At 43.1% G+C, this 12,230-nt stretch overlaps 1 protein-coding gene across 1 annotated transcript in view; it reads left to right on the plus strand.

Moving 5' to 3' along the window:
- Nucleotides 1-12,230, plus strand: part of CDH23 (cadherin related 23) — a 623,958-nt gene that overhangs the window by 588,677 nt on the left and 23,051 nt on the right. Inside the window, exons 46-49 of the mRNA XM_043983602.1 lie at nucleotides 586-789; nucleotides 1,331-1,789; nucleotides 4,025-4,141; nucleotides 10,967-11,191. Coding sequence (XP_043839537.1) covers nucleotides 586-789; nucleotides 1,331-1,789; nucleotides 4,025-4,141; nucleotides 10,967-11,191 — 1,005 coding nt within the window. The remainder of the gene's footprint in view (nucleotides 1-585; nucleotides 790-1,330; nucleotides 1,790-4,024; nucleotides 4,142-10,966; nucleotides 11,192-12,230) is intronic.

Below are 12,230 nucleotides of genomic sequence, written 5' to 3' on the forward strand. Positions count from 1 at the left end.
AACATCAATTTTAGGAGGGAAATTGTTTTTCCTTTCTCTCTTCTTCCTTCTTTCCTGAGGCACCTAGGTAGTACAGTGGATAGAGCATTGAACCCGGACTCAGGAAACCCTAAATTCAAATCCAGGCTCAGATACTATTTGTGAAAATACCCTAAGTAATTTATAGCTTCTGTCTGTCTCAGTTTTCTCATCTATAAAATGGGGATAATAGTAGCACCTACTTCCCAGGGTTGTTATGAGGATAAAATAAGATTATATTCATAAAGATCTTTGCAAAGCTTAATGAGCTGTATAAAAACTATTTCTCTAATTTTTCATCTTTTTTCCATTTATTTTCATCTTTTCATCTCTATTTTCTCTTGCTTCTATCTGCCTGTTTCCCCCCTTCCTTGTTTTTTCTGATTTTTCTCTATTTTGCCCTTGATTACTCTTTTTCCTCTATATTATATTATATATTGTAATATATACTATATTTTCTCTCTCTCTCTCTCTCTCTCTCTCTCTCTCTCTCTCTCTCTCTTTCTCTCTTTCTCTCTCTCCCCTTTTCCTGTCCTCCTTGCTCCCATGACTGCTGTCTCCCCTTAGGTGTGGTGGTGGTGAAGCAAGGTGTGGTAATAGACCGAGAGGCCTTCTTCCCCCCAATCCTGGAGCTTCTGTTGCTGGCTGAAGATATTGGGCTCCTCAATGGCACTGCTGAGCTTATCATCACCATCCTGGATGACAATGACAACCGACCCACATTCATGCCTTCAACCATAACTGTCCACCTACTGGAGAACTGCCCTGCAGGTCAGAGAAGTCCCAGGGGGGACACACAGGGCCACAGGTACCCCAGGTTAATAGTAAGGTAGAGGGGCAGCTAGGTGGCCCAGTGGATAGAGCACTGGCCCTGGAGTCAGGAGTACCTGAGTTCAAATCTGGCCTCAGACACTTAACACTTACTAGCTGTGTGACCCTGGGCAAGTCACTTAACCCTAATTGCCTCAGTAAAAAAAAAATAAAATAGTAAGGTAGAAAGTGGATGTTTGGCTTTCATGTGCCAGACCCATTAGTCTACTAAGGGCCATATAAACAGTCAATAAACACTTATTAAGTACCTACTATGTGCCATACAGTGCGCTAAGTGATGGGGATAATAAAGACAAAAGACAGTCTCTGCCCTCAAGGAGAAAAAAATAATAATCTAGGAGGGGGTAGTGGGCAAAAGGTGGAGCTAGAGTTAAATAATCTGGAAAGGCCAAAACTGAGTAGATAAAATAAAATGCCAAGTCTATGAATTGCTATCCAGAAGTTAACCTGAGACTCTGTTTTCCCCTCTTTGTACCCACAGGCTTTTCTGTCCTTCAAGTCACAGCCACAGATGAAGACAGTGGCCTTAATGGGGAGCTGATCTACCGAATTGAGGCAGGGGCCCAAGACCGCTTCGTGATCCATCCCATCACAGGGGTCATCAGGGTCGGCAACATCACCATTGACAGGGAGGAACAAGAGTCCTATAAGCTGGTGGTGGTGGCAGCAGACCGGGGCACCATGCCCCTTTCAGGCACTGCCATCATCACTGTCCTTATCGATGACATCAATGACTCCCGGCCTGAATTCATCAACCCCATCCAGACCGTGAGTGTACTTGAGTCAGTGGATCCAGGCACCGTCATTGCCAATGTCACAGCCATCGACCGTGACCTGAGTCCGCAGCTAGAATACTACATCATTGACATAGTAGCCAAGGATGACACTGACCGCCTCGTACCCAACCAGGAAGAGGCTTTCGCTGTGAATATCAACACAGGTAGAAGAGCCTTGCTCTGCTTTGTCCTCCTCATGCTCTCCTCTCCTTCCTTTGCTCTCTGTTCTTCCCCCTTGCCCTCTCCTCTCCTGTGGATTTTTCTCTCCTCTTCTTATAACAGAAAGAGTGGAAACTCAGAGTAAAAAGAGTTTGGATTCCTGCTCTGCCACTTCGCATGGGCAGTTAACTCTGAATGTCAGTTTCCTCATCTGTAAAATGGGGCTAAAAATACTTGCACTGCTCCCTTACAGAGTCATTATTTGGAAAATGCTCTTTAAGTGGTAATATCTCTCTGGCACATATTGTCTGTGATCCTGGGCAGGTCAATTAGCCTCTTACTACCCCCAGGAAACTCTCCAAGACTATAAGGTATAGCCAAGTTGTTGTTCTGTATTGATGGAGGGAATTTACATGCCAGAAGTTCCCTGTATGAATGAAATCGAGAATCTGAGCCCCCTGCCCAAGAGCTAGTATTATTGTTATTATTTTCTTTACTGACCTTAATCTTTCCCTCCTTCTTTCTTTTTCCTTTGCCCTCTCACTCTAATTTCTCTTCCCATTTCTAGCTCCATTGATTGCTAACTCTCCTTTCGTTCTTCCATTCTCTTCTTTCTCTCTTTCCCTCTCTTCCATCTTCATTTCTTTCTTTCCATCTGTGATCTCCCTGTTTCCATCTCTTTTCACCACTGAATCCAACTTTTCCCTCCCAAATTTCCCGTTGCTTCTTTGTTTGGATTTCATCTACTATTCTTGTCTCCTACCCTCCCACCTTATTTTTCCTCTGTTTTTTCTCCTCCCCTTTCCTCTTGCCACATGCCTCTCTCTTCTCTCTTCTGCTCTGCCCTAACTGCTCTGGGTCTCTCTCCCTATGTGCCCTCACCCTTGGTTATTTCTCCTGTACTTTGAACTAACTGGTTTTAATCCTTTTCTCTCTCTCTCTTATGGCTGGCAGGCCCACAGGTTTGAGCTTTCTGTTTCTCTATCACTTCTCATCTCATCTCTTGTCTGCTTCATACCATTGTCTCTCTTCATATCCACTGCATCACTCCTCATCTTCCCCATCCTGTGGGGCTGCCCACTGGGGCCATCATCAGCCAAGGTGGTAGATTGTCCTTTGCAGACTGAATCCAGACATCCCCTCCCCTTTCCCCATTTCCCCGATTTGGGAAGGGGGAATTAGAGGAGGAGAAAGAGGAGGAGGAGGCCAGCTGCTGGGGTAAGTGAGTGCCCACATTGGTCTGGGGGCTTTTGAGGACTGAGAGACTACTGGATAGGCCTAAGGAATCCCAAGAAGCAATTTTACAAAAGACACAATGGGAAAGGCAAGCAGTTTTACACCAGGATTGGGGGTGGGTATTAGAGGTTATCATTTCACATCTTGGGGGAAGAATGACCCTTCCAGATCCTCCCTTTGGGTATGGGGAATTCAAAAGACTCCCACTGTGAATGACAAGCAGTCACATTTGAGGGGTAAAGAATCCCTCTGTTGATTGGGCACTGCCTCTGGGAGACAACCAATAGAAGGAAAAGAAGTGGCTTGTAAAAAAAGATTTGAAGGGGCAGCTAGGTGGCACAGTGAATAGAGCACTGGCCCTGAATTCAGGAGGACCTGAGTTCAAATCCAGCCTCAGATACTTGACACGTACTAGCTGTGTGACCCTGGGCAAGTCACTTAACCCCAATTGCTTTACCAAAAAACAAAAAGATTTGAGGCATATAAAAATATAAATATGTGTGTATATACCATAACACACACACACACACACACACACACACACACACACACACACACACACGATCCAAGGCAAAGGGGAACATTGCCTCACTCTCTTGCTACAGACACCCACCAGGTTGCCCACATCCCGGAACTTCTTTTCCCATTTAGAGTTGCCCTCAACATACGTCTTAACATTATAATCTGATTCTACCTGGTTATTAATATTGGGAAGGGAGGAGGTTCACACCCAGGGGAATTTGTCCAAGGCTTCACTGTAGTTTAGACTGAACCTTGGATGGTCCCAGGTAGCCCATGCCCTCTGAACTAGACAAGGTCAGAAAAGTCTGTAGGACAAGATATAATTTCTTAGGATCTATGTCATCTCCTTGCTTCCTTGGGGACTAGAAGCAGAGGGGGGAGCCAGGAGGAAGGATTGGGAAAATAAAGGAGTTTGTTATTAAGGCAGGGACTCCTGGAGAGCTTACAGTGGGACTGACGATAAGGCTGGTCTGACTTGGCAGGTTCTGTGATGGTCAAATCACCCTTGAATCGAGAATTGGTTGCCACCTATGAAGTCACCATTTCTGTGATTGATAATGCCAGTGACCTGCCTGAAAATGCCGTGAGTGTGCCCAATGGTAAGCAAGTCATCTCTGTAAGGCCTCTACCTGCTTGGCCCAATAGTTCAAATGTCCGCAAGGACTTTAGGTCAAACTTGGTAATTATTTACATGTTCTAGGAGCCTAAACATCAGTCACAGGAGTTCTTACCCGGACATCTGTGAACATTTTTTAATGTATTTTTAAAATTTTTTATTTTCTTGTGGGGCAATGAGGGTTAAGTGACTTGCCCAAAGTCACACAGTTAGTAAGTGTCAAGTGGTTGAGGCCGGATTTGAACTCAGGTCCTCCTGAATCCAGGGCCGGTACTTTATCCACTGCGCCACCTAGCTGCCCCCCATTTTAAAATATTTTGATAACTGTATTTTAACATAATTGGCTTCCTTGGTAATCCTGTGTATTTTATTTGATGCATTATTAAAAACATCATTCTGAGAGGAGGCCCATAGACTTTACCAGACACTGCCAAAAGAGTCTAGGACACAACAAAAAGTTAAGAGCCCCTATACTATTGGATGTGGTATAATCTAGGTATTTCTTCCAACAATGCAGACCACAGTCCATCCATTCCTGACCTTCCTAAGTCTTCCATTCCTGTCTTCCCATGAATTTGCCACAAGGGATCCACTCAGTATATTAGGGGGACTCCTTGTGTCCTCCTCACATTCCTAAAAAATAGAGTCAAATCAAATCAATGAGGTATTTACTATGTGCCCAGCACTGGGCTAAGCACTGAGGATACAAATACAAGCAAAAAAGGGAAGGCAGTCCTTTCCCTCAGGGAGCTTACATTCTAATCAGAGAAGACAATTCAGAAAAGAGAAGCTAAAAGAAGAGGGTGGTATGATATCAAAGTCTGAAGAAACGGAGGTTCCAAGAGGTGCTCACCAATGGGTGAAGGGGCAGAGGAGGAAGGTAGTTGATGCATGGTGTTGTCAACCTGGTGAAGCCCACCTCTCAAAATGCAGAGGAGTCCAGGATAGGTTGAAAGCAGAAAAAATTTCTTAGGAGGAAAATAAGACACTAGTGTCAGTACAAAGTAGAAAGGAGTCCACAGCCCAGGAGAAGCAAGGGAGATTTATGCTTGAAAACCACAAAGGGAAGGTTGAGGGAGGGCTTAGGATAAAGAATGGCCAATCTTTCCCAGGAACAGGTGGACATAGAAGCAAGATGTTTTGCAGGAACAGTTGACTACAAGGCTAGTTTGGGCCAGTTTGGAGGGGTGGGAGGGGGGGGGACAGCTCGGCAAGGTCAACCAGCAAATGTCAGCAAAGGTGTATGGGAGTGAGCAAGCAAGACTTTGGCTCCCTGCAGGATCCTGACTGCCTCTTTTCAGCAAACAGGCTTACTCTGTGTCCAGTGTATCTGCCTGGTAAGGTAACTCATCGAAAACAGACATTAATTTCAGGGGCACTTCCACAGTGTCAAAGCCTGGAGATTTTAGCAAAGTTAAAAGACAATGGACAGAAGAAAGGTTAAAATAATCATAACATATGACTGGGAAAGAAGGTGGACTTGTAAATAACCAGAGTTAAAGATCATACTGGACAATCATAGACTACATGAAGACCCAGACCAAAGACCTCCAGCACCCTGGATAGCTCTTCTATGAAGGATTTATGGAAGGACCTAGATAAAAGTCCATGAGAAAGGAAAACGTGGACGGACTACAGTCTGAACCTGTGGGAGGTAATTTAACAGTGAGATCCTAGAGCCATGGAAGTATAAAAGTTGTGAAGAATAGCACGTTTTTTCTGTAGCACTTAAGACTTCAAGAGTACTTCTTCCCCTGCCCCATCTCCCATAACATTGTGAAGTAGGTAGTGTCCCCCTTTTACAGTTGAGAAAACTGAAACTCTGGGAGTTTAAATAAGTTGCTCAGGGCCATGGAATTATTCAAGTCTGGAAGAGAAGTCTGAAGAGCAGTGACTTAATGCAGTATGAATATGTTCAACCAGAGAGAATGGGTTTAAGCTACTGGGGAAGCTAGGTAGTACACAGGAACTTATCTTCCTGAGTTCAAGTCTGGCTTCAGACATTGACTAGCTGTGTGATCCTGGACACGTCACTTGACCTTGTTTGCCTTAGTTTCCTCATCTGTAAAATGAGCTGAAGAAGAAAATGGCAAACTCCTCCAGTATCTTTACCAAGAAAACTCCAAATGGGGTCACAAAGACTCAGACACAACTGAAAAACTGAACAACAACAACCAGGGAGGAAATTTAGAATGAAAAAAATCCAGGAAAATATCCATGTAAGGAAATGAGTCAGACACCTATTGAGGAAGGAGGTACAGGCACTTTCCCTTCCTTCAGCATCTCCTGCTTGGATTCAGTCTAAACATTGGAGTAGGTTGGATCATCTGGGATGTTCTCTATGCTCCTCAAAACTGGGACTAAGAGGCATTGGGAGAGCCTTGTGTTCTTGAGGCAGGAGGACAAAGTCAGAGTAGAAAGAATACCAATTAGCACTCAAATGGGATGCTAAGAGGAAGGATGCGATGTTCTTCCCCTGGAGGACTGTCGAAGGAAAGTTAGAAGGGATGCCCATTGTCTCTGGGATGTTTTAAGGCCACCCATACATCTGGAGACTATTTTATTCTCCAATCACAAAATCCTATCACTGGAAAAGAAGATCAAGATCATACAACCCTGTCTGATGTGGAAATTCCTTCACTAGACTGACAATTAGATGACCTAAGGTTGCATTCGCTCCCTGGAGGTCTCTCCAGTCCATAACCAGCAGAGGTATGATATCTAGACAACCAGGAAATCAGAAGCCCTGAACTTCATGACTTTGAAAAGACACATTAACATCTTCCCTAGTGGTTTGGACTGAAGGTCTCTAGCTGGGTTCATTTCCATTTTTAACACCTTGTGGTGATCAACCAAAGACTCTGTGTTATCACTTCCCACAAAAACAGTACTTAGCTTTGATGGTGACTAAAGAAATTGCCCTTCTTATTCACAAAAAGATCTACCCACAGTGGGTCATGATGAATATTTGAAATTCTGAAAACATTTCTCTAAATAGAAATTAGTATTGGTAATTCATGACCTCTCACTAATCCTAGAGTTGGTTAGAGCCACAACTGTCTCTTAAATCAGATTGGTCACTCCCACATTTAAACTCATTGAGTGTGATCTGTCTCTACTACCAATGGTTTTCTATTTCTCTAAAAGGAGCATGTCAACAGACTATTTTTTAAATTTTTATTTATTTTTATATCCTAAAAGTATTTTATCATTTTCCAGTTACACATAAAGATAGTTTTCAACATTTTTTCCATAGTATTTTTAGTTCCAAATTTTTCTCCCACCTTCCCTTCCCTCCCCCCTCCCCAAGACAGAAAGCAATTTGATATAGGTACAATCACATTAAACATTTCTGCATTATGTTGTGAAAGAAGAATCAGAACACAAGGGGAAAACCTCAAAAAAGAAAAAAAAACAACTACAAAGTAGAAACAGTATGGTTCAATCTGCAATCAGAACCCACAGTTCTTTTTTCTGGATGTGGAGAACATTTTCCATCATGAATTCTTTGGAATTCTCTTGGATCATTGCACTGCTGAGAAGAGCCAAGTCTATCACAGTTGATCATCACACAATGTTGCTGTTACTGTGTACAATGTTCTCCTGGTTCTGCTCACTTCACTCGGCATCAGCCCACTTAAGTCTTTCCAGGTCTTTCTGAGATCTTCCTGCTCATCATTTCTTTTTGTTTTTAATTTTTTTTTAAATAAAGTATTTTATTTTTTTCCCATTACATGTAAAGATAGTTCTCAACTTTTGTTTATACAAGCTTTCCAATTTCAGATTTTTCTCCCTCCCTCCCCTCCCCCCCCCTCCCCTAGACAGCAGGTAATCTGATATAGGTTTTATATATATATATATATATATAATAACATTAATCCTATTTCTGCATTAGTCATGTTATAAGAGAAAAATCAGAGCAATGATGAAAAACCTAAAAATAGAAAAAACAACAGCACCAAAAACAAAAGAAATAGTATGGTTCATTCAGCATCTATACTCCACAGTTCTTCTTTTTTCTTGGATTTGGAGATCCTCTTCTATCATGAGTTCCCTGGAACTCTTCTGTACCTTTGCATCGGTGAGAAGAATATAGTCCATCATAGTAGATCAACACTCAATGTTGATGATACTGTGTACAATGTTCTTCTGGTTCTCCTCATCTCACTCATCATCAGCCCATGCAAGACCCTCCAGGTTTCTCTGAACTCCTCCTGCTCATCATTTCTTACAGCACAATAGTATTCCATTGTATTCATATACCACAACTTGTCCAGCCATTCCCCAATTGATGGGCATCCCCTCAACTTCCAATTCCTTGCCACCACATAAAGCTGCTCATCATTTCTTACAGCACAATAGTATTCCATTACATTCATATGCCACAACTTGTTCAGTCATTCCCCAATTGATAGGCATTCCCTCAATTTCCAATTCTTTGCTGCCACAAAGAGAGCTGCTATAAATATTTTTATACATGTGGGTCCTTTTCCCTTTTCTATGATCTCTTTGGGATACAGACCTAGTAGTGGTATTACTGGGTCAAAAGGTATATACACAGTCCCATAGCCTTTTGGACATGGTTCCAAATTGCTCTCCAGAATGGTTAGATCATCAACAGACTATTCTTGATGTGCTGTCTAGGGGGAAGGGAGACACAGAATTCACTGGAGGCCTGGGAACAGAATCATCTTAGGATAGGAAAGAGGTGGAGCATGAAGTTGAGTAATTGCTGTTAAGTAAAGTTCAGTAAAGTCTGGTGACTTATGAGGGGCTGCTTCAAAGCAAAATTGCTTTTCTTCATGGGCAGCTGCCTCAGCTAGCCTCTAAAATCAGGGTCAAGTTCACCTACCATGAAAAGCTTTGTCTCCCCAAATAAGATGAATCAGGCAGTGAGCATGGACCAAGCATCCACTGTGATCAGGGCCCCCATACCATGAAGACTTATCAGAGAAGACAAAGACTCCCTCTATAGAAACTTAGATTCTAATGTGGAAAATATATAAATCATCACTAACATTCATACAGTGCTTTCAGATTTCCAAAGTGCTTTACATACATTTTCTCCCATAATTCTTTTTTTTTCTCCCATAATTCTTACAGCAATTCTGAGATTAGCTATTATTACCTATTATTATCCCCATTTTACAAATGAAGAAACTGAAGTTTGGAGAGATTAAGTGATCTGTTCAGGATGTGACAAATTTAGAAACATCTGAGGCAGGATTTGAATACAGGTCTTCCTTAATGCTAGTCTATCCCTTTACACATTAAGCACACTGGAAATAGCAGTGGATTTGGAAGCTGACCTGAGTTAAAGTCCCAGCCCCTAATGCTTACTGGATTGGTCCAAACATATGGAGCCAGCTCAGACATGAGCTCTTTTTTTTTTTTTTTTTTTTGGCAGGGCAGTGAGGGTGAAGTGACTTGCCCAGGGTCACACAGCTAGTAAGTGTCGAGTGTCTGAGGCAGGATTTGAACTCAGGTCCTCCTTTAATAAAGCACCGGCCCTGGATTCAGGAGGACCTGAGTTCAAATCCGGCCTCAGACACTCGACACTTACTAGCTGTGTGACCCTGGGCAAGTCACTTCACCCTCACTGCCCTGCCAAAAAAAAAAAAAAAGAGGTAAGAGGAGTGATACAGTATCTATCCTTCCTTAGGGAATGGAATTTTAAAAGAAATTAAAATTGTTTAATTTTCAGTGTGAGCATTTATTATTCACACCTCAGAAATCAGCAAACACCACAAACCAGGGCTTCTTTGTTTGATTGTTTTGTGGATTATCTTGACTTGAGAAAGTCATGGAGAAAATATTAATAGTACAGATTAAACCTAAATGTGAGTCTTTTGTACATTTTGGTAGGGGGGACAACAGTTGTTAAACATTTACCAGCGTGCCCCTGCTGGCACCCCTAGAATAACATCCTTTTGAAAGGGAAAATATGTGCATATAAATACATATGTTATTGTCTGTTATATTGTATTTCTTTATATCTATGTACTGGCGTGTTGCGCATGTGTGTTTTATACATATATGTATCGATGTACATGCACACCGAAACAATAACACCATAAGGGCAGACTTGGGGGGCAGTCAATATTTGAGCTATTGTGGCACTAACTGTGTTATCTTGGGCAAGTCACTGTGCCTCAGTTTCCTCATATTTAAAATAAAAAGAAAACCACCTGTATGACATACCCCACAAAATGGTAGTAAAGGAAGCACTTTGTATGTCATTAACAATACATGAACTAAGTCTTAAAGCACCACCTTTTGTTGGTGGTGACCCGTGTGTAGGACATTTGGAATAGGGTGCGGAAATTGGGGGAAAGCTGGGGCAGCTGAGAACTGAGACTGTTGGGCCAAGACTGGACAAGCAGAGGTCTGGGACTCCTTCTAGGCAGCATGTCTGGGTCTGCGTGGGTGGGAAGGGAGGGTTATGTGTCCTGCCCCCTGTTTTCTTAACAATCATCTTTCTACATGGCATTCCTGCAGAGCCCTGGAGAGACAGACATCAAGGCTAACTCTGGAGTCCCTACTCAGCTCCCACCTTTCACTTTAACTCACCAGTGCCCCAGGAGATCCTTTTTCCAGTCCATTTGTCCCTATGCATCCTCAAGCAACCATCCCTGCCCTGGGCCTTCCTTCCCACCCACCCACCTGAGCAGTAGTCTGAGAATGTAAGGAGGGAGCCTAAGGCAGCAAGAAGACAGCCTCCCTCAGCTGAAATTGCTTCTTCCTCCCCTCTGTCTTCATTCTCCCACATGCCTGGTCACTGCTTCTCTCTTCTGTCTCCCCCTCCCAGCCAAGCTGACGGTCAATATCCTGGATGTCAATGACAACACTCCCCAATTCCGGCCCTTTGGGATCACCTACTACACCGAGCGGATCCTGGAGGGGGCAACACCAGGCACCACGCTCATTGCTGTGTCGGCCTATGATCCAGACAAGGGGGTCAATGGGCAGATCACCTACACCCTGCTCAACATGGTGCCCCCAGGGTATGTCCAATTGGAAGACTCCTCAGCAGGTAGGCTGGACACAGTGCTCTACTCTACCCCTGGGGATATTGGTATTTCTGGGATATTGCCAGTTCTCCACACCTACATGCCCACTTTTCTTCCCTATCATTTTGTGTTTGGGAAAGGATCCCAGGTGGTAATGCTACCATTCATTTCTTAATTCCCAAACCAAGCCACTGATGAGGTGAACAAGAGATGTGTCCAGCCCTGGGGTGGGGCATGAACCTTATGGGAGGTACCTACCTCCCCAGTTACCAGTAATAGTTAGTTTAGGGACAGGAAAGCCAAAGGGGAAAGTTGTCTGCTTAGAGTCATTATCCTATTGGTGTTGACTATTTTAGACTCCTGGGGGCTTCTTTACCCCTCCATCAAAGACAGTAATTAGAGCATAGTCTAGCTACGCTCTAATCTAGAGGTCCTCCAGCTAGATGCTGCCACCTTACAACTGTGTCTCCCAGGGAGGCTTTGCCCAGATTCATCTTCTGGCCTCTCCCAGCCCCTGAATCAGCTGCCCATATTACCTGATAATATCATAGAACAAAGAATTATCAGGATTCAATCAACAACCATTTATTAAGCACTTATTATGTGTCAAGCACTGTTTACATAAGAGATGCAAAGAAAAAGCTAAAAGGGTCTCTGGCTATTCCATTGTAATAGAAGAAACATACATACACACATACATGCATACTTAAAATAGACATATAACTATGGATCAGTACATGTATGTGTCATATGTATGTGTGGTGTGTATCACATATACCTATATGTTTGTGCATATACAAAAGGCATATAAAGTGAACTCCAGGTCGCCTTAGAGGAGAAAGCATTAAGCAGTTGGAGGGGCACCAGCAAAGGCTTCCTCAAGAAGATGGTGCATGAACCAAGTCTTAAAGGATACCAGGGATTCTAAAGGAAAGAAGTGAGCTGGCACATAATAAGCACTTAATACAGGCTTATTGACTGACTGTCTGAGGAGAGAGGAAGAGCCTTCTGGGCAGCCAATGCAGAAGTATGAAGGTAGGAGATACAGCTTCCTGTGTGAGG

Source organism: Dromiciops gliroides, chromosome 2 (genome assembly GCF_019393635.1).
Source record: "Dromiciops gliroides isolate mDroGli1 chromosome 2, mDroGli1.pri, whole genome shotgun sequence".
Lineage (NCBI taxonomy): Eukaryota > Metazoa > Chordata > Mammalia > Microbiotheria > Microbiotheriidae > Dromiciops > Dromiciops gliroides.